The sequence below is a fragment of the Acartia tonsa genome, chromosome 13 (assembly GCF_053477335.1).
Source record: "Acartia tonsa isolate MP-2025a chromosome 13, ASM5347733v1, whole genome shotgun sequence".
Classification (NCBI taxonomy): Eukaryota; Metazoa; Arthropoda; class Copepoda; order Calanoida; family Acartiidae; genus Acartia; species Acartia tonsa.
Window position 1 is genome coordinate 19,315,987 of NC_137272.1, and position 20,289 is coordinate 19,336,275.

General features: G+C 33.0%; 4 protein-coding genes across 6 annotated transcripts; 1 reads left to right on the plus strand and 3 right to left on the minus strand.

Moving 5' to 3' along the window:
• Positions 1-70: 70 nt before the first annotated feature.
• On the minus strand, positions 71-1,761 carry LOC145304217 (U6 snRNA-associated Sm-like protein LSm6). The gene is made up of 3 exons (XM_080146041.1): positions 1,605-1,761; positions 901-968; positions 71-431 (listed from the first exon to the last, which is right to left on the minus strand). Exons 1-3 carry the CDS (start codon positions 1,714-1,716, stop codon positions 339-341), a joined length of 273 nt encoding a protein of 90 aa, XP_080002167.1. The 5' UTR covers positions 1,717-1,761; the 3' UTR covers positions 71-338.
• Marc (Mitochondrial amidoxime reducing component) lies at positions 1,702-10,657 on the minus strand. 3 transcript variants are annotated; one of them, XR_013874030.1, is made up of 13 exons: positions 10,001-10,657; positions 9,421-9,519; positions 9,182-9,266; positions 8,682-8,796; positions 7,953-8,019; positions 7,232-7,277; positions 6,192-6,311; positions 4,948-5,008; positions 4,387-4,450; positions 3,904-3,970; positions 3,439-3,546; positions 2,619-2,774; positions 1,702-1,918 (listed from the first exon to the last, which is right to left on the minus strand). XR_013874030.1 is itself a non-coding variant. In XM_080146037.1 (12 exons), exons 1-12 carry the CDS (start codon positions 10,075-10,077, stop codon positions 2,712-2,714), a joined length of 972 nt encoding a protein of 323 aa, XP_080002163.1. In that variant the 5' UTR covers positions 10,078-10,657; the 3' UTR covers positions 1,925-2,711. The 3 variants fall into 3 exon arrangements, 1 of the variants encoding a protein (XP_080002163.1); XR_013874031.1 differs by lacking the exon at positions 1,702-1,918 and adding an exon at positions 1,925-2,184; XM_080146037.1 differs by lacking the exon at positions 1,702-1,918 and having other exon boundaries at positions 1,925-2,774.
• Positions 10,658-10,786: 129 nt separating this feature from the next.
• Positions 10,787-16,546, minus strand: mEFTs (elongation factor Ts, mitochondrial). The gene is made up of 10 exons (XM_080146039.1): positions 16,370-16,546; positions 15,239-15,283; positions 14,840-14,969; positions 14,424-14,494; positions 14,065-14,148; positions 13,388-13,512; positions 13,106-13,207; positions 12,504-12,572; positions 11,762-11,847; positions 10,787-11,441 (listed from the first exon to the last, which is right to left on the minus strand). Exons 1-10 carry the CDS (start codon positions 16,507-16,509, stop codon positions 11,364-11,366), a joined length of 930 nt encoding a protein of 309 aa, XP_080002165.1. The 5' UTR covers positions 16,510-16,546; the 3' UTR covers positions 10,787-11,363.
• Positions 16,547-17,653: 1,107 nt separating this feature from the next.
• LOC145334854 (uncharacterized) lies at positions 17,654-20,243 on the plus strand. The gene is made up of 6 exons (XM_080180460.1): positions 17,654-17,779; positions 18,156-18,263; positions 18,966-19,102; positions 19,398-19,499; positions 19,871-19,939; positions 20,131-20,243. Exons 1-6 carry the CDS (start codon positions 17,688-17,690, stop codon positions 20,226-20,228), a joined length of 606 nt encoding a protein of 201 aa, XP_080036586.1. The 5' UTR covers positions 17,654-17,687; the 3' UTR covers positions 20,229-20,243.
• Positions 20,244-20,289: the final 46 nt, after the last annotated feature.

Consider the following 20,289-nt stretch of genomic DNA (forward strand, 5'->3'; position numbering starts at 1 on the left):
TTTTTTTCCACCCCCCTGAGCAGGGGATCCCATGTAGAATATACACCCCTGATTGAAGATAAAGCAAACTACTAAGAATATTTTAATGCTGCCCAAACTAAGGAGAACGTTGCGTGATGGAATTTAACAAGTTTTAGACACAGTGGCGATCCTTGAAAGAACGGGAAGAAAATAGATAGAGAAAAAATGAACAATAATAAACTATAGACGATTTTCCCCCATAAAGTGACCGTGTCCAAACTTTTCAACCAATAATTTTTTGTAATAATTTTACAATTTTGTTAGTATTACTTATCTACAAGTGACCTATCCCTGTAAAAGAGATTATTTGTCTAGTTTCATCGTCTTTTCTGTGTAGAAATGTACAAAACATTATTGCCTCGGATGAAGGCATCGCCATACTTCTTTTTCAACTGCCCATTCATGTACTCCTGAATATAAAACAAGGATGTTAATATCTTTATCTTCGTTGGGGGCGGGTTTCTCCTGCGATTTCAAGTGATTATTATCTAGAGAAGAATGGGATGTGATACTCTAACGCCCACTATTATACTCTATAGGATATTAAACATCCAACATAAATCCAAACCATTGATTGTATGACCTTTAAGAATAGAATATAAGTGGATATCATAACAGGGGAAAGATTGACGTCAATTTAGGTTGCTAACTTGGACATCACTTATTGATCAGTTCGTTCATCCAGTAGGAGGGGAGGGATGGGGTAAAGGGGGTGGATCATTATTTTAGCCAGGTACAAGTTTCACTTAATAGTTAGAACACGACTACATGATAATCTGGTTCAAGATACAAGTAATGATAAATCAAGTCCTAACAAAAAAAAGAGTAACTTTTGCTATGTTTTAAAATAAACAGACGATTCAATCAAACCAAATTTACCTCTGTTTGTTCTAGAGCAATGTTCATGTATCCATCCAGTGAGTGCAGGACACCTCGGTAATCCACACCTTGTTATTAAAGAATTACTGTATCAAGAAAAGAAAACAAAATAGCGGGTTTCATCGTGTTTTCACGTAGCTTTTGATAGGTAAGGTTAGGTAAACGTTAATGTTTGCCCCGAAGGGTTAAGAAATTGGCCCCACAGGGGCTAGAAATAAGAGAAACGTACTGTAAAAATACGACAAAACTGGCTACTTTTTCCTTTCCATAATCCAATTTCTTGTTTTAAATACAAATACAACAAGTGAAGCTATCCTCTAAATAGGGCATCGTAACTGTATTATCAAGGAATTCCTGCCTTATACTTTCGACGATACAACTTTTAGAAAGCTAACTTTATCCTAAGAAATTCAAATACTCAATCATAACTAACTTTTAAGTTTTGTCATGTTCTTTACATTATAGGAGAAAAGAATTTTACACGAAATAATTTACCCTAGAAAATCTTTATCCAAAGATATGCGACATTTTATAGCGGACTTATAATGCGAACGAAATGAAAAATGTATACCTTATCATACCAAAACCTGTAAAATGTTTAAACTAATGGCATGTCTGGAAAGTACCCTTGTTATTTTCTTATGATTGAGAGAGTATGTCTCTAAATTATCTCCGTTCTTCGTCACAAATAACAAGGCAATTACCTGAATTCAACTTAACAACAACAGGACGACCAATGATCTGTTTCAGAAAATCATTGGGGTTCTGGCGCTTGGGTGCACTAATAGTTGCCATGATAGATCTGAAATTATACATAACAAATATATACTTGTAAAATTGTCATAATTTATATACATTTAACGTAGGCAATTACGCCCATGAGTAGCGCAGCGATAGCTGTATATTTATTAGACAAAGAAATAATCTTTTGTAATAATAAAATGTGTAAAAAACAAATCAAAGTATAATAATCTAAAGATGAACAATCAATCAATAACAAGATAAACAATAATCATGGCTTAAAATAGATAAATTTTAGTAAAATAACGGTTAAATGCAAAAGTTAATGTTATTGATAAAACTCAATACAGTAGAAAATTAGAAATACAAACATTGTAAAAAAACATTTTCAAAGGAGACAATTCACGAACAGTATTCCTATTTGTTAACTTACTTTATAAGATCATTAAATTGTTGAAATACTTCTCAAGAATGTCTCCTTTTGTGTACAAAAATAAGCTCATAAGAACATTGGCACAATTTATTTTTAATAGTGGCACCGCCCTAAAAGGATTAAGAGGGAAGGCAACCCCTCCATCATTTAGTGCTGTTTAAAATATTTTTTGGGTGAGGGGGGGAATAAGTGTTTTTTTTCCCATGGTTCTATTTTATGGAGGTGGACTGGTCAGTTACCCGACCTGGACCGATAAAGATTACCATATTTTTTTAGACCATTTGGTCATCTTTTTCTAGATATTTCTGAACATACTCATACACTCACTCAGCTACTTTAGTTCTATACTAGCAGCTGCGCCTCTAGCTTTAATATAAATAAAAATAGCCAAAAACCATCCCGGAATCTATGTGAAGTTTCTCTAAAAAGTACAACTCAATTAGTTCAGTAGTTATTGTAATCTTAAGTTACAGACAATAAAGAACCTTACTACTTTATATAGTACTTTACTATATATATAATGATGGTTGCTGTATAATCTAACCCGGGACTAAATATCACAATATCATCTCAATGTAAAAATTCTGATTTTTCAACATTTCTTTTTTGCAGCTTTTTTCTCGATTAATAGCAAAAATTATTTTGCTGCTTCTGATTTCCTGACCATAACATCCATACCGACCTCTATGCGGCCAGGAACCTGTACACAGCGGCGTAGATTATTGTTTTTATTTAGTAACAAGGATGACAACATCCATAAATAGCAATGCTCAAACAATTCATGTATAAGAAATCAGAAAAGAAGATTCAAAAGGCATTTGTTGAAATCCTTAATGATGGAGTTGTTGACAAGAAGTTTCGTCCTTCTATCTTAAATAGCAGCAGAGAAAATCACATTTCTCAGTTACGGACTGACAGACTGACTGACGGAAGGACAGACATAGTGAATTATAGAGTAGCTTTGCTTTTATAAATGAAAAGGTGATTATTGAAGGTATTTCCTATTCAAGGTATGCATTAAACTTATATCCTTATATAAGTAACAGTATAACTGTGTATCAATCTCTGTGTTTAAATCGATGGATCGATATGATTCAGTCTTCTATTCTGTATAGCTTCTCATATGGCTTGGAAAGGTTTTAAACTATTTTGGAGGAGTGTACCTACAACCTCCCAAGAGAAATCGCTCCATGAAAAAGGACACTTAAATCCTTTCTACATTATAAGCAATTTCTTCTATGTTACTTTGATTCTACATCCATTTATTGAGTATGTCAGGTAAAATTGTAGATATTGTAGGGAAAGAAAGTGTTGTAGATTATTTTAACCGTTCCCAACCAGCGTAACAAATTCTACGCTCTTGCCTGAAGTCCCATATTAATGCCAAAAAATGGGGAGGTGCCATAGGCTTTCTTCTCTGTTGGATCCTCCGTTGATCTGTACTCACGTAGGGTTTTCAGTGGATTGCCTCCCTGAAAGGTAGACAAAGTTTGACTAGGTTTATGTCACTGCATTTTAGTAAGATATTTAAATTACTTCCTCTATCCTATATATCCTTGTTTATTTCAGGAATTTTTAAAAATCTTCAAAATCTGGAAAATGTCAGCTTTTGTGATTTTATACCATGTAGAGTCTTTAATGGATGAGTACTAGTAGGGTAGGTTGAAACTGGGAAAATTTGACAAAGAGTTGTGTTGCTTTTCGTAATTTAATGACAATTCCCAAAAATCCTTTCCAAAAAGGTCCATTCTGGAAAAATATAATTTTACTTAAAAAAATACTTGCTATTGCTACCTAAGCTAATCATTGTACAATCCTAATATTTTTACCTGGTCTTTAGTTCCAGTTTTAGGATCAACTGTGGTAAAAACACATCTTGTACAAGGCTTTATATTTCTGTGTATATGTAACAATTACATGGTGAATGGTTAAACATGATTGTTTTGTGGTGAGTCACGCTACGTTTATTGGACTTCTCAGTGGACATACCTCGACAGTAAGAGAAGCTATGCTATCATCTGGAATCGAAATGGACGAGACAATAGCCAATATATTGATTGTTGTACATCCTTAGTGATGATACACAAAATTACCCCTTCATTAGAATAAAACAGTTAAACGTTTGAACACTCAACTAATTGAATCAACCAATCAAATTTCACGAAATTCCCCCAAAGTTGTTAAGCAAACCAATAAAAAAAAATTTATTATAAAAATTTGGGGACAAGTATAATAGACATTCAATTGTCCGACCTCTCTCTCTCTGGCTAGGTATTATAAATATTAAGTATGTGAATTTGATGTAATTGTGCCTGAAAATAGAATCACCAATCTTTACATAGGACCATTTATCTTCGGCGTGTGCCTTAAAATCACCTGAAATTCAAGGAATTATCATAATCCTACAAGTCAACAAGGATGATAGTATCCAAAACTAGCGAAGCACTAAAAATATATTCATTAAATGGACAAACAAACGAGCGGATACAAAGAGCAGATTTTAAATGTAATAATGAATAAAAAAATCACATTATGTAAGTTTTTTTTTGTAGCATTGATGGGAGAAAAATAAACACTGGATGCTCATTGATATCAAGAATCTTCATAATCACTTCAGCCGTCTATCTTAAAAAAGAACCAGCTTTTAAACATAAGAGTAAAACAGTAGAGGGGGAAGTGGTTAAATAACTGCACTGTATGTCCCCACCCCATGCCAAGGACCTTGTGCCGACTCTCAATTGGGTCTTTTAGAATCGACCAAGTAGCAGAATCAATTTGCTAGTAGACGAAAAGGGTACTTAACAAGGGGATAAAGGTAGTTGTCTGGTTATACATCTATAACATATTTTTTTAAACGAATATATTCTGATTACCAGATATAAAAATATTAGGCCTGAATCTTGTTTCCTCAACTACCATATCAACACTCTTATCCTAAATTAAAACAAGTTTCTAGCTATTTAAATTTTGTATTGCATCATCTAATCTCAGAGAGAGAGAGGGGGCAATGGGCTGTTTATTAAACTGGTCCCCAAAGTTTTGTAATCATGTTAACTTATTCGTTGGCTTGGCAACTTTGGGGACCTTAGTGAAATGATTGGTTAGTTCATTAAGTTAAGCGTTCAAACGTTTTCAAACCAATAATTTTAATCTACAGAAGGGGTAATTCGTGTATCATCATTAGGGTGGGGAATGGGATGTACTCGATTTATCGGTCATTATCTTGTACCTTTAGATCCCTGATCTAATCTGCAAACAGAGTAGCCGGACCGCCAGCAGGCATAAATATCTTCGTTTTTTAAAGCTAAAGGGGGGGGGGGGTTAATGCAACCATCTCGTAATCAATGATTAAATGGCACTTAGAATTCGAATTTCGATATGAAATTTTCATGAGTAATTCTTGGTAGGTCTATTTTCCCTAAATTGAACAAAAAGTTGGAAAAGTAACGGCTGGTGGCTCAGCCGTTTTTTAGCCTATTTTCAGGCCAAATTCATCATTAATTACGTAGAAATCAACTTTTTAAAACATATTTTTGGTTTAATTCATGTTAAATGATAGCAATAACCATGATTTTTTATATTTCTAGTACCAACAGCTACCGGCTATACCCGTTCGATAAGGTTTTTGAGCCACAAAATGTATTATGTGGAAATAGATTTCGTAACTAATTTGCTTTTAAAATATCCAAAAAATAGCAAAACGGATAAGCCGCCAGCCTTTAGCCGTTACTTTTACAAAAGGTTGGAAAAGTAACGGCTGGCGGCTCAGCCGTTTTTTAGCCTATTTTCAGGCCAAATTCATCATTAATTACGTAGAAATCAACCTTTTAAAACATATTTTTGGTTTAATTCATGTTAAATGATAGCAATAACCATGATTTTTTATATTTCTAGTACCAACAGCTACCGGCTATACCCGTTTGATAAGGTTTTTGAGCCACAAAATGTATCATGTGGAAATAGGTTTCGTGACTAATTTGCTTTTAAACTGGTTGGAATCTTATAATCGTACATTTTTATATCTGCGGAAAGCTGTTTAAAATACGATGCGATAAATAACTATTCTAAGTCTTACATTATTCCTATTTTATTCGATATTATTCTCAAATAAACTGACCTTAAGAACAGTATTTAGTTTGTTGACAGAAGCTTGACTGAGAAGTAGATAAGGACATCCATCTGCATAGTAGGGCTTGTCTCCTTCCATCATTAGAGGTGTCAGGTACTCATTCTTTTCCTGTGATCAATCAATATCTATATCTTGAGAGTTAGAGATCATTTTTAGTGAAGCTTCCAAACTGGGGTCGGTAGCGGTGGGGTCAGTAGCGCAACTTAAACAATTTTTTATCTGAAAATTATCTAGGTTTAAACATAAATTTTGGGTGGGAGTGGAAATTAAATTTTGTAAAAGCAATCTTAAGGGGGGAGGCGGATGTGCCACTTTTTGAAACTAAAAGTAAAACGTGCATGATCTCAGCCCATAAAAGAGTTACAGCTCTAAAATTCTGAACAGCAGTTGCTTTTGTGGTGAACATTATGGAACTGGGAAGAAACGGCGGCGGAACCGCCGCTCCCGCCGAAAACCGTCGTTTCCCGCCGAATTTTTTTTTGCCTTTTCTCACCATAATAGACAATTTTCAATAATCTGAGATAAACTTTTTTTTATATAAAAATTTCGCTTATGTAAGGTTTTACACGTGCAATTTTTTAATATTGACATGTTTGAAATATTTAAGTGTCACTTGAAAATATAAGTTTATCTCAGATGACTGAGAACTGTATAATTTGGCGGAAAAAAGCAAAAAATCGGCGGGAAACTGCGGTTTTCGGCGGTAGCGGTGGTTCCGCCGCCGTTTCTTCTCAGTTCCATATTGTTCTCCACAAAAGCAACTGCTGTGCAGAATTTTAGAGTTATAACTCTTTTAGGGGCCGAGATCATGCACGTTTTACTTTTGGTTTCAAAAAGTGGCACATCCGCCTCCCCCCTTTGTATGCTATTTCATTGTTATGAAAGAAAATCACCTTGAGAAATTTGGAAGGACAATTCAATTTCTAACATGCCTAAAATAGCAATAAGACCTTTCCGTCAGACAATGACGGACAAATCTATCCTGAACATAGAAAAAATTTGCTTTTAAACCATAAATGAATACTTACGACGTCAGGCCGGCTGCTCGTATGAGATTGGTGGTAAACAAGTCTTATTCCTATTTTTCATTTATATTCTTTACAATCATCCTTATAATAAAGTAAAGGTATCTCTGTGTGTCTGTCTGTCTATGTTTACCGAAGGATCTCGCTAACCGCTGAACCGATATGGTTCTCCTTTACAGGTTTGCTTCTCATAGGTCCTGGGAAGGTTTACAACTATTTTGGGAGAGGGTACCACCAACCAGGTAAAAGGTATAGCAAAAATGCGAAATAAATTATAAAATAATATTTAGGGAGCAAATGGTGAGGTCGTCAATTTTACGATGTATTGCCCCCCAACGACATCGGAAAAACGATTTTTATTGAATTAATTTCATTGTTGGTATAAGCTGACCACCAACCATCCTAGAGAAATTGCCCTGGGTGGACGGTACGCCCCTAAATATAAAAAGCTTTGCTTTAAAAATTGCCTATCAATAAAAAGCATTACAATTTAAAGTATCCATCCAAATCAGGAATGGAAAGCAGAATCCATAACCTTTCGAAATGATCATAGACATACCTATAGTTTTTATTAGTTCGGATTAATCCAGAATCCGCATTCGTTACGGATAAAATCCGCCTAAAATCTCCATGGATCTATCCCTTTGTTGCCAGTGCCACGCTTCTTAGGGATGTTTCATTTTTTTATGACAAAAAAAACAATTGGGTCAAAGAATAAATAAGAATTCCTTCTGGTTTGCCGAGGATAATGTCACTTAACCATTTGCCCACTTCATCTCCCAAATCAAGACCTAAAATTATGGGTTCATGGAAAGAAAACGAAGTAGCGGGTTTCACCGTATTTTCACAGTAGCTTTTCTCCAATTTCTAGCACCTGCGGGGGCTCTAACCCTGCAGTGCAATCATAAACATTTACCTAACCTACAATAACATAAAGCTACTGTGAAAATACGCCGAAACCCGCTAATACATTTTCTTTCAAGGATCCAAATTATGATATTAAAATATTAAAGGCGGTTTCCCTCCTTTTGAATTTCCTTTTGAATCTCAACCACAAAAAAATTTTTGATGTATTTTTAATGCTTCTTTTAGGTTAGGTTCTGTTAAATGTTTGGAGATTGAGAAGAGGAAGGGCCTTAAGTAGAAACTAGAAGCAACTTGGTCAAGAAAAAGGTTTAATTGAAAGCACGATAGCGCTCAAAGCTTTTAGGCGCACTGTAGACATCTTAGGTGGATAGAGAAGAATTATAGCTTAGAACTATCAGCAGTTAATTGAAAAAATAGACTTTTTAAAAGAAGAATTCATTTGTATTTTAAAGATACTATTTTACTTACTTTAAGATTCAGATATAAAATATGGTGACAAAGATTGAAGATAGGACAAACAAACACTAGGTATTAGGTATGTACTTGTAAAGATGCTGCGGTAATGACAAATCAATCAATCAATCACCTTCGCACCCACCCCCCCAAACATTGCACTCCATTTTGCGTCCATCCTCCTTAATGCTGGCAGTTATATCTGATTTTCCTGGATAACTGAGTCTTATCGAGCCATTTTCTTCTACCTAAAATAACAAAAGTTTTCAACATGTTTTCTCATTCGCTGGCTTAAAGCTTTAGATTTTTTTTATTGAATCTTAATAGTTGGTTCAAAACAGCAGTGTTTAAAGTTTTCATCCAATAATTTTAATCTCTCATTATGACTGTATCAAATAGTTATACCGAGTTTGAACCTTGATTGGAGATTCCTTCAACAAATTAAAATAATTTTCAAAACACTGCTTTTTCTGTCATCATTATGTCTTAGTGTTATCGGGTTTTTTTCTACACAATCTTGTCATTTTCTTTAATATTACCTAAATAGGTACCTACTTAACGTTTAATTTTTTAAAACCAAGTTTCAAAATCTGTTTTTGCAAAGAATTGCCCATAGGTTTTTGTTATAGATACCTTAGGTTGAATGAGAGCCATATTTGGATATTTTCTACTTGTAACAAACTTCCCGTTCATATCACACACCATGAACTGACGGTCCCTTAGATACAAATATTTAATGATGATACGAATTCCTACTTAAAGTTAGGTAATGTTTATTGGAGTTGGTTTATGAGGGACAACTGCTATATAATTCCCGTTTATTATTAGCATTAAATTCTCTTCACTCTAATACAAAAAGTTCCAAAACCTACTTGATATTGCCAAGAAATCCGGCAAACTGTCCAAGATCCATTTCTTTGACCTCTAAATGTGCCAATGACTTCACGGGGTACAGGTAGAGCTTCTCTACTCTAAATTAAATTATTTTAGTATTTTTTTTGGGAACGTAGCATTGAAGGAGATTATAGGATTTTATTATCAGGGAGAAAGAGGGTTTGAAAATCTAAATACTTATAACTCGTATGAAAAACAAATTAACAAACCGTAATAACTCTCTGGATTTTTAGAGTAGGTAACTAGTTATTTGTAGCGTAATAATTCAATTAAACACAGATTTTAATGTTTTCATAGTATAAAAAAGTTCCATTAATAGTAGTCCCCTCAAAGTCACAGTGCAAATCTTCGCCGTGAGGCAAGTTTCGTGTGGGTCAAACAATTATGTCACACAAAATATAATAGAAATAATTTCCCTGGCCACATTTATAGTAAAGCTTTAGGGGTGTATATTCTGCACAAGATTCTTATATTTTAATTTTCCCCAAGTAAGGTGAAAAAATGGAAATATATGTTTATCTTTTTATTCTCATTTTATTCTCCCACATATTTTTTCACCTGCCAACAGACACCCAATCTCCATCCGCGGGTACTGTCAAATCTCCCCTGAAGGCACCGAGTACGACACCTGGCATAATTCTAACTTTTATTCAATCTGAAACAATACAACTTCATAGTAAGGATACCAATATAATAAAGCATGGCATATTTAAATCAAATAACATTTATTTACCTATTATACAATAAAGTGAAATAACAATTTTTAAAAAAATATGTATTTTTAAAAACATTAGGTAACAAAGAAAAAATATAAAAAATCAGAGATGGAGGGAAATGAAAATGTAAGAAAAATTACCTATCTTCCTCCCAATGAATTAAATTTTGCCACTATTAGCCTTGCTTGTAAATTTTTAAGTGAAGTTAAGGAAGCATTTTACCTTTCCTAACTAGGTATGTAAATAAAATAAAATTAAGATTAAGAATAAAAGAAAATTTAACAGTTTAAACAATTATTTTAAGTAGCAGTATAGAATCAAAAGTCTATCAACATTTTTTGATAATCAAGAATCAAATTAAAGTATTATTAGTAGAAATAGAAAACTTAGGTATTTCATATGTAATCATAAAAAGATTTGTTCAAAAGAAAAATGTATTTCTGGCAGGCTTTTGCTTAAAAAATACTGCATTTGAGGTTTTCTTAATTCTTCAAAAGAGGACTATCCACGAACAAGAGCACGTGATTCTAAGTACCTTCCAGAATTGATCCTGAGTATTTTCTTTCAGAATATAATAGGTCACTATCAATAATTAATATATTGACGAAAAAATTTATGTTTCACCACTTCAAGTTGAAGAAAAGTAAAAAAATGTCCACCATTTTTCGTTAAAATTCTATCAAACGTTTTGTTGAGTTCGGGGTGTCTTTAATTGTCCATGTTGTCAAATGATAAAAATTAAAAAAGTCAAAAGCACATTTACTATATCTCATATGTATGTTTAAATTAATGCTAATATGGATTAATTTACAATCTATATAACACCAGTATTCGCATATGTAACATCAAATATCCATTTTATTAAAAGAATTAGCTTCATAAAAGTTTTCAAAATCAATTAAAATACCTAAAAAAAACATGGTGAAACATAAATTTTCTCGTCAATATATTAATAATATATGGTGACCTATTATATTCTGAAAGAAAATACTTAGGATCAATGCTGGAAGGTACTTAGAATCATGTGCTCTCGTTTGTGGATAGTCGTTAATTAATAAGGAATTATTAGCCATAAATTGCTGGGCAATTAAAAAAAGGATTTTATTTTTATTATCCCATTTAAAATATATACAATTTTCTATTGATAAGGTAAATTTTTCTTATTTCTTTTCGAATATTATCCCAAGAATCAAAGTCTCCTGTATTTATTCATTACTTCTTCCAATTTCTCTTCTAGTAAAACTGAGAACAGTAAATCCGGCAGCTTGACATAATTTTTCAACCTTAAAAAAATAATCTTGATTTAAAAAATCTTTTTAACATTTATGCGGGAGATAAATAAATTGAGGGGGGGGGGGGAGTTTCTCATTTGTTTATTACTTTAGGTCTAGTTGAGTTAAGTAGATTATAAATATTAGAAACAGGGTAAACCCAAAAGGCAAGGATCCAGTGCTTGGTTAAGGCATAAGGAATAATCTAACCCCCCTCTTATTTTCATTTATTTTACAAAAGGGTGCTCATTTGGCACTTTGAGGGAAGGAACCACACAACTTAACATTCCTATGATCTTAACTTAGACAAGAGGGAAGTAATATGAACTTACTGTAATGGATTCATCTAAAAGGAAAGCTTGATGCATTAGAGAATTTTCTTTGTCTTTCTTATTCTTCACAAATGTTGGGTTCATTCCTAAAAAAATATAAAAAAAAATACTTGTGTTAAAATTTTAACCATTTTGGACAAGTATTATGCCCAGTAATTTCCCTTTGAAATTTTGACGCCCCCCTTATGGGGGTCAAAAAATCATTGCATCAGAATTATGGCTTCATGGTGCTTCCTGAATAGGTCTTGAGAAGTAGAATCAAAAATTTTTGAATTTTTCAAAATATCTCGTTGCTAGCCTGTGAAAATTTTAAAAAAAACCTAATAAAACGCTATTTTTAAAAATTGGCCAATTTTTAGAGGTTATTTGAACTTTTCTCAGGCTAGGAACGAGATATCTTTAAAATTTCAAAAATTCCTGATTCAACTCCTCAAGACCATTCAGGGAGCACCATGAAGCCATAGTTCTGATGCAATGATTTTTTGACCCCCATAAGGGGGGCGTCAAAATTTCAAAAAGAAATTACTGGGCATAATACTTGTCCAAAATGATTAAAATTTTTACACAAGTGTTTTTTTACCAAAAGGCATAATAATTGCAACTGCACTAGTTGAATTTCAAAAATAGCCGGGAGAAAAAATCCCCTAATGTGGGGCGGGGGGGGAATTCAACTAAGTTGGAAAATATGAACACTTAACCAAAAAATACATGATAACTAACCAAAACTAGGATAATGCTATACCTATTATGTGTTGACATAAATGTGTGGGTAGTTTCTCTATACTTGTATCCTCTGGCAGATCTATATCTTCTGAAAATATTTAAATAATCAAACCAAAGTAGAGCAGCTTCTCTGTAACAAAGGTATTTTAAATACTTTGTCCTTACGAGCATGATAGCAAAACTGAGAATCTTTTGCTCTTGAAGTATTTAAAAAATAAAAAACATAAACTTGACTAGGTACCTATTGGTGTTTTCTGAATAAGGGGGACGTAACTGAAGCTTTTTTGATGCTGTGGGGAGGGGGGTTTCTCCGGAACCACTTGATAAACCATGTAATTTTTTGGACTTAAGCTTTTATGGGTATGAACATCTTATGGTTTCAAATTAAGGTTGGGTTCATTATTAGGGTTTTTTGAGTCCCGAAGGGCTAGTGGTTGATTTTGAAACGACAAGATGTTCATACCCATAAAAGCTTAAGTCAAAAAAAATTTACACGGTTCATCAAGTGGTTCTGGAGACCCCCCCCCCCCCCCCCCCCAGCATAAAAAATCTTCCGTTACGTCCCCCTTTTAAATGTTTTGAACATATCAGCAACTATACTGTTGGAAGTAAAATCTTTACCTTTGTCTGCCTTGGTATACGCCAGTAGAGCCACGTATCTACCCGACATTAGTGGTTCCCCCTCCTCTGTTGCGGGGTGGGATAGACCCGCCAAACTTACACCTAAAAGCAATTTCTTAAGTACGATTTGAAATTGAATACCCCTTACTTTATTCATCTTGGGCAAAATTGAAAATGTTTAACCACCTCCACCATAAGGACATAGCCCTGGAAAAATAACAAACAAGTCATTCACAAACAAACAAAAAACGATAGCACAAAGATTTGTTTAAAACACAAGACCTGTAGCTGTTTGAACAAAAGTTGCATCACCAATTGCCATATTTTCTCCAATCTGTCCAATGTTGAGAGCAACAAGATCCGCGAGGCTTGATCCATCCTCGATTTTCAATTTACACACCTCATCTCTAAAATATAATAAAAATTAGGTATCTAACTGAGAATAAATTTGAAGCTTTTTTTAAAACTATGCTAATTGGGAAATAAGATTAAAATAAATCGATTTTTACCATACAGATGAAATGAAAAGTAGACAAATTGTTTGGTTTGATTATTAAACAGTTTTTTCCTTCTATTATATTTTTTTGTCTGTAGCTTATGATCTCAAATATGGTTCGTCTGATTAGGTGATACTTTACACTGTAGTGATGCTTTGTTAGTGTCTCGTGTGGTAGTTTTGGGCTCTCTTAACATTTACATTTAATAGTCATATATCTATCTCTCCTAGCAGCTCAGGGTGGGCATACAAAAAACCAACCCAAAAAAACCCACCCAGGGTTTTTTTTAAAAACCCAAAAAAAAACAAACAAAAAAACCTTAAAATCCAGGGTTTTAAGGTTTTTTTAAGGGTTTTTACGGGTTGGGTTGGCTGGGCTTTTTTAAAAAAAAACCCTGGGTTTTTCCCCACCCTGTAGCAGCTAGTCTTTGTAATAATATTAGCTAGCGTAAAGGTAACGTACCTTGGAATATCGATTTTAGAGACTGGTTCTGTTGAATCAATAGATGATGTTGAAATACACGTTGAAGCTAATCGTTCCAGAATACTAAAATTACAAAATATATTTTGAATAGGTCGCATAGGCAGTTTAAAATTATATAGCTCTTAGCCTACAAAAAAAATCTTTTTAAAAGCAGGTATAAAAAGGTTTTCATATAAACTTCTCAGATCATATTTGGAGATAACCATAGGATCATATCCTAATTCTACTCTTCAAAACCTATTCTGGAAGAACTATAAAAGACATGTTTTATTGGGTACATGGCCCTAAAATCCTTAACAAATCCTATACCTGACTGCATTAATAATCAAATAACCTACCCTTTAAATTGTTGGTTTCTAGCAACAAAGTCAGTTTCGCAGTTTAATTCAACTATGGCAGCTTTATTTTCCTAAACAAAAATGGTTTTGAAAGTATGTACGCTAGACTAAGAATGTTTAGGTAAAGTGTCATTATTTATTCTTACTTAATTTAGTAGGTAGTTTTAATACCTTAGAACAAACCAAGAAGATTATTTGTTATTTTGGCACACTAATTTTCTTACACATTGCCTTGTTACAAAGGTCTCCACAGAAAAATTTAAAAAAAACAGTCATGATTTCTCAACTGTTTGAATGAAAACTCGGTGAGAAAGCCAAAGAAAAAAAAACAGTGTGTTGTGAAATTAGAGGTCAATGAAGAAACTACTAGGTTGTAGTTGTCTGTACATTTATAAAAATATTTTTTGAATGCTTACTTGAATAGAAAGACCCAATAATCCTTGTGAAGTATTTCTTCCTTGAAGTTTTTGCGCCTTGGCCCAGCCTTGGGCCTGAGCCTGGCCCTTCAACCAAACCTCGGCCTCTGCTAGATTGTTATTATTTTCACTGGTTCAAGGACAACATTAATTAGGTATTTGGGGAATATCTGTCGTTTTATTGACTTAGTCTTTATATGTAGATTTAAGATAAAAACATAGGATATGTAATTTTGTAATAAACCCAACATTTTTGATGAAGACCTTCACTAAGCCAAGGCATAAAATATCTGCAACACTAGGTATTATATCTTTTATATTTCGCCGATATACTACTACTTTGAAAACAATATATAGGTAATATTTAAAAAGTACGTGGATAAACAAATGTTGAATTTCCTAAGAGCCTTCTTGCAAATTGACAAGGAATATCCAGTTTTCTTTCTAAAAAAAAAACAATAAACATGTCAGTCGTATCATGAAATAAATTCGTACCTACCTAGTAATCCAGCGTTTCGGAGCCGGGAGCAGCAACATTTTTGGTGGAGCCGGAGCCGTATTTTTCGTTAAATACAGCTACGGCTCCAGATTAGCTAAAAGTGATTTTTAAAGTAATATTATAATTTGGCACCATGCAGTCTATTTCTATATAATAAACTGAAAAACTATTGTTACTTAACAAATATACATACATCCTTCTACTTTTATATAGCTTTAATCAAATAAAAGCAAAATATTTTATATTATTTTTAGTGATGGGAATCCGGATCCGGAATCCGAATCCGGAATCCGCCCAATTTTCGGCCAATTTTGGAATCCGAATCCGGAATCCGTTTTTTATAGCGGATTCCGGATTCTAAATTGGTAGGCTAAAATTACCGTCTTTTTTCTTACAACTCCCTCTGTTTGAAGGCAAAGATCAAAAAAAAATTTTCTACATAACAAATTTAAATAATTACTAATGTGATGTAAATGTTTCAGTTATGCTGGAAGTCAACACTTTAAACAAATCCAGGCTTCAACCAAGTAACATAGTGATAAATTAACGAAAAAAGCTATCCCTCTGTGACGGACGGCCTTTAAAAATACTGCTAGAATCCGGAATCCGCCAAAAATAAGAATCCGGAATCCGCAAGAATCCGTCACTTTTTTTGACGGATTCCTTCAGAATCCGGAATCCGAATCCGGCCCAAAAATTCGACGGATTCCCATCCCTAATTATTTTATCAAATTCAATAATGAACAAAAATTGATATATTAATTTTAAGGTAGGAGCCGGAGCCGCATCAAAATTAAACAGTTCCGAAACGCTGTAGTAATATATATTTATATCATATATAACTAAACTTTAAGAACGAGACAACGCTTTATAAGTTGCTGAGATATCAAAGGACAAATATAAAAAACTACAACAATTAACAGCCCAATTGAAAAACTAAACACTTTGCATAGGATGCCTATTGTAATTTTAAACTCAATCCGCAAAATTATTGAAATATTATTTTGATACAGATTGAAGATAATACGAACCTTAGAGTAGCTAAATCAGATTTGGCAGCTGAAGCTGCTAGCGGTATGAAACTTGTGTGGAATTTCATACTTGTAGCAGCCATAAAGCCGCTTTTATTTGAAGCAGCCGGCAAAACGAACATTCGGGGTAAAAGAAACATTATAATTAGCTTTAATTAAATCTGAAATACATCAATAAATTCTTAAAAAAACATTTAATTATAAAAAATATTAATAAAAAACACAAACAATTATTGGAAATTAGTACAAAAATTCATAATTCAAATTCTCAATCATGCCTTCTCAAGTTCTCTCAAGATACGTCTATGGTTGCCAACCGAAATACATACCTACAAATTTTGTTCTGCATATAAAGTTAATTTGTTAAAAAACTAATACGCAACAAAAGCGTTATTTATCTATTTTAAAAATGAACTAGTTTGTAAGAGGCGTTTTTTAAAAGCAAATATTTTTTTTTTTTTTTAATGTATAATTTTGCTAGAATTCGGCTACTTTGACTATGCGCGCACGATGCCGCTAAATATAATAATATCAAAATGTCGTCTTTTTCTTTATTTTGTGTATGCCGCTGTTTATTTTCTGCAAGTATTGTGTAAAAATGTAAACAAATATTCGATTGCCTAAGATTTTCTATTGTGATGCAACAAAAAATTAATGTTGGTATAATTTAATAAAAACAAGGACAATTATATACACAAGCATCAATAACAGGCTATCTCTATTTTTGTCGAACTTTCATAATGTACTTTTTATCGAACTCAAAGGGGTAGTTTCACGAAATGCATTTGAACTTACTTTAGTGGACCGCATATTTTTTGCTAGTTAATGGGTTAAACTATATTTATATGACATATATCTAAAAGAATTTTAATTTTCTTCCACGTAGTTTTGAAAATATTAAGACTTGAAAATCGTTTTTTTGTCATATTATATGCTATTTAAATAGACGATTTTCAAGTCTTGATATTTTAAAAACTACACGGTAGAAAATTGAAATTCTTTCAAATATATGCCATTCAAATGTAGTTTAACCAATTAACCAGGAAAAAATATGCGGTTCACTAAATTAAGTTCAAATGCCTTTCATGAAGCTACCCCTTTACTTTTATATAAAGCTAGCAGTAAGGATTTTTTGGTGTCTGTCCGTATACCCAATTTCTAAAACGATTGAGAATTCATTTTTAAAGATAGGTAGTTAGGTTATACTAAATTATTATTTCCTAAGTCTTTAGATGGTCCTAGATTTATTTCTAGCAATTCTAAATTAATAACAATTAAGTACGTATCATTACATTTGTTTGCATGCTTCAGACTTAAAATGGAAAATTCGCCTGGAATAAAGAGACAGATAGAAGAAAATGATTTTATCGAAGTCAAGAAACAAAAGACTGAAATTGATATGGAAACAAAGTAAGAATATTTAGAGTACTTTTTATAAAAAATATTTATAGTATTTTTTGTTTTTTACTTGTGTCTGTAAGTCTAGAATCTAAGGGAGAAAAGGCAGTAAAAGTCTGTAAGAAATATCCATGACCTATCTAGGTATTTATAAAGCTTCACTGAAGTGTAGAAGACAAATAATTACCTAGGTTGTTAGTGAGATCTTATCCGACAGCTAGACAGAACCAACTTGTTTTAAAATTATCAACCTGCCATAAAGTTTTAACATTATAAATGGTTTGTAATATGCTTTTCTTTCCCTTTCTCCTTTTCGAGGCCCAATAGGAACAATACTTTTTACTCTATTAAGCTATCTTAAATAAAACGAGTTTATATGTTTATTAAGGTCACCAGATATGTTGTTAAATAACGGCGGTACTATTCCTCAGATTCAATTTGGAACTTACAAAATGAAGGGTGATGAATGCTACAAGGGAGTTTTGTCTGCACTAAGGTCTGTTTTATTAAATATATACTTGAAGAATTTCTTAATACATAGAACTTGACTGATCTCAAAATTAATTAGTCCCGTGACACTACTAAGACAACCAACCCTTTGCTTTTGGTCTTGTACAGAATTAACAGCTCAAGGGATGGTTAATCATCCACATCAGGGCTAAGGGGGGGAGGGAAGTTTTGACACATTTGCGTAAACAGTGAGTATAGGCTTTATCTTTAGACTGAGAGGGTAGGTTATTAGGAATAAAATCATTCTTATATGATGAATTTTACCAAGTTTTAAGATTTTTTTGGATAGGCCTCTAAGTTCAGGAGCTGCAGGCCTCCAGGTCCTCTCTGTACAGGTAAAAATAAAAAAAAAATAATTTTTACCTGTACAGAGACCACCTGGAGGCCTGGAGCTCCGGAACCTGGAGGCCTATCCAAAAAAAATTAAAACTTGGGAAAATTCATCATATAGGAATGATTTTATCTCTAATAACTTATCCTCTCAGTCCAAAGATAAAGCCTATACTCACTGTTTACGCAAATGTGTCAAAACTTCCCCCCCCCCCCCCTTATTAGAAATAGATTCCTATTAAGCTTACTAACCCTTTGATAATACGATCTTTATTTTATACTTCCATATTTGCATAGATAAAGCATTAGCTAACAAGGGATCTTTCTGGACAATCAGATTAAGATTATTATTATTAAGACAAGGATACCGTGGACTTGATACGGCGTCAGTATACAGCAATGAGAAGGAATGTGGAAAAGCAATTATGGATAGCGGAATTCCAAGAGAACAAATTTACATACAAACAAAGTTGTGGAGAAGCTTCACGGGAAAAGGTAGGAAAAGATAATATTTATTTTAGTTTCAGCTACTAAATAACTAGACAATATCTGTCCTTCTGTCGTAGTGAGTGGCGGAAAATAACAGTAACTTCTTAGTTCACTACCTTTAAAAACTGAATTATAACTTTTCACTGCTCTTTAACTTTCGATGTTAACATATTATTTCTTTAATTTATCAGTTCATTGCCTATCATATTATTTCTTGTATCCTAATTGGATAACAATCATAAGTTACTGAAATATTGGGTACCTATATAATGTAAATATTTGTAGATATCATTATTTTCAGGAAAGAATGGAAAACCCTTGTGTGATGCGGAGCTAAGAAAATCTTTGAGAAATTTGGGGACAAGCTACATTGATCTTTGGCTCATGCACTGGCCTGGTCCAGGTAAAAACCCTATTGGTACCCAAAGTCTTACGTTATTTTATTCGTTTGCTTATAAACATTAAACATTATTAAATTTAAGTAACTTTATTTATCATCATTAGAGAAGTGTATCACTTTATCGTCCATTGTTTTAGCCTTTAAGAACCCTGAAATAAAAAATAGTAATTCCGGTTGGTTATTGTAAAGAGTGCTCGCTTTCAGTCCAAAGGATAGTTGCTTGTTCCAGTTATCTTACAGCATCAGAAAAATGTGATAATTACTATGAGGTAGATGAGTGAGGATAGGACACCTGAAGTTATCAATATTTTTTTTGGCTCTACGTATTTGTTGTGCAACAAAACTTGTGTTTCATTTACTATTTTATTTTTTAGGACGGCATTTGAATTATCCACCCGTGAGAATGGGAATGTCCAGGCCTAAACAGTTAATTCCGGGAAACGAGGAATGATACACTCTTATTTTTCTTCTCGCGATTTTTATTTGAATTTAAGTAACGCATTCACATAAGTCTATTCTCTGTAAATAAACTTTGTTAAGGATTGATTTGTATTTATTTTTCTTCAGCTCAGTTGCTGACCACCATATTACATTTCCCTATTACATTGCAAACTATAAAAGTGTATTATTTTGAAGGATAAAATGGTTCCATTAGATTGGAAGCTTGAACTAAGACTGGAAACCTATGGACATATGTGTAAACACGTTGCAAGGAAAATGGGCTTTAAATAGCTTGATTTTAGTAATTAAATTACCTACCTATAGAAAATAAATGTGTTTTTTTTTATGGGAG

Excerpts from the sequence above, each read along its gene's own strand:
- Marc (XM_080146037.1), bottom strand. The coding sequence starts at position 10,077 with ATGCCAGGTGTCGTACTCGGTGCCTTCAGGGGAGATTTGACAGTACCC. Across the intron at positions 6,312-7,231 it reads CGAGCAGCCGGCCTGACGTC|GAAAAGAATGAGTACCTGAC; the intron begins GTAAGTATTCAT and ends GATTGATCACAG. Across the intron at positions 2,775-3,438 it reads GCATTAATATGGGACTTCAG|GTTCCTGGCCGCATAGAGGT; the intron begins GCAAGAGCGTAG and ends CGCTGTGTACAG.
- LOC145304217 (XM_080146041.1), bottom strand. The coding sequence starts at position 1,716 with ATGTATAATTTCAGATCTATCATGGCAACTATTAGTGCACCCAAGCGC. Across the intron at positions 969-1,604 it reads TGTTGTTAAGTTGAATTCAG|GTGTGGATTACCGAGGTGTC; the intron begins GTAATTGCCTTG and ends TTTAATAACAAG. Across the intron at positions 432-900 it reads TTGCTCTAGAACAAACAGAG|GAGTACATGAATGGGCAGTT; the intron begins GTAAATTTGGTT and ends TTTTATATTCAG.
- LOC145334854 (XM_080180460.1), top strand. The coding sequence starts at position 17,688 with ATGGAAAATTCGCCTGGAATAAAGAGACAGATAGAAGAAAATGATTTT. Across the intron at positions 18,264-18,965 it reads GGAGTTTTGTCTGCACTAAG|ACAAGGATACCGTGGACTTG; the intron begins GTCTGTTTTATT and ends ATTATTATTAAG. Across the intron at positions 19,103-19,397 it reads GAGAAGCTTCACGGGAAAAG|GAAAGAATGGAAAACCCTTG; the intron begins GTAGGAAAAGAT and ends CATTATTTTCAG.
- mEFTs (XM_080146039.1), bottom strand. The coding sequence starts at position 16,509 with ATGTTTCTTTTACCCCGAATGTTCGTTTTGCCGGCTGCTTCAAATAAA. Across the intron at positions 14,149-14,423 it reads AGAAACCAACAATTTAAAGG|TATTCTGGAACGATTAGCTT; the intron begins GTAGGTTATTTG and ends TTGTAATTTTAG. Across the intron at positions 11,442-11,761 it reads TTTTAGATGAATCCATTACA|GTTGAAAAATTATGTCAAGC; the intron begins GTAAGTTCATAT and ends TATTTTTTTAAG.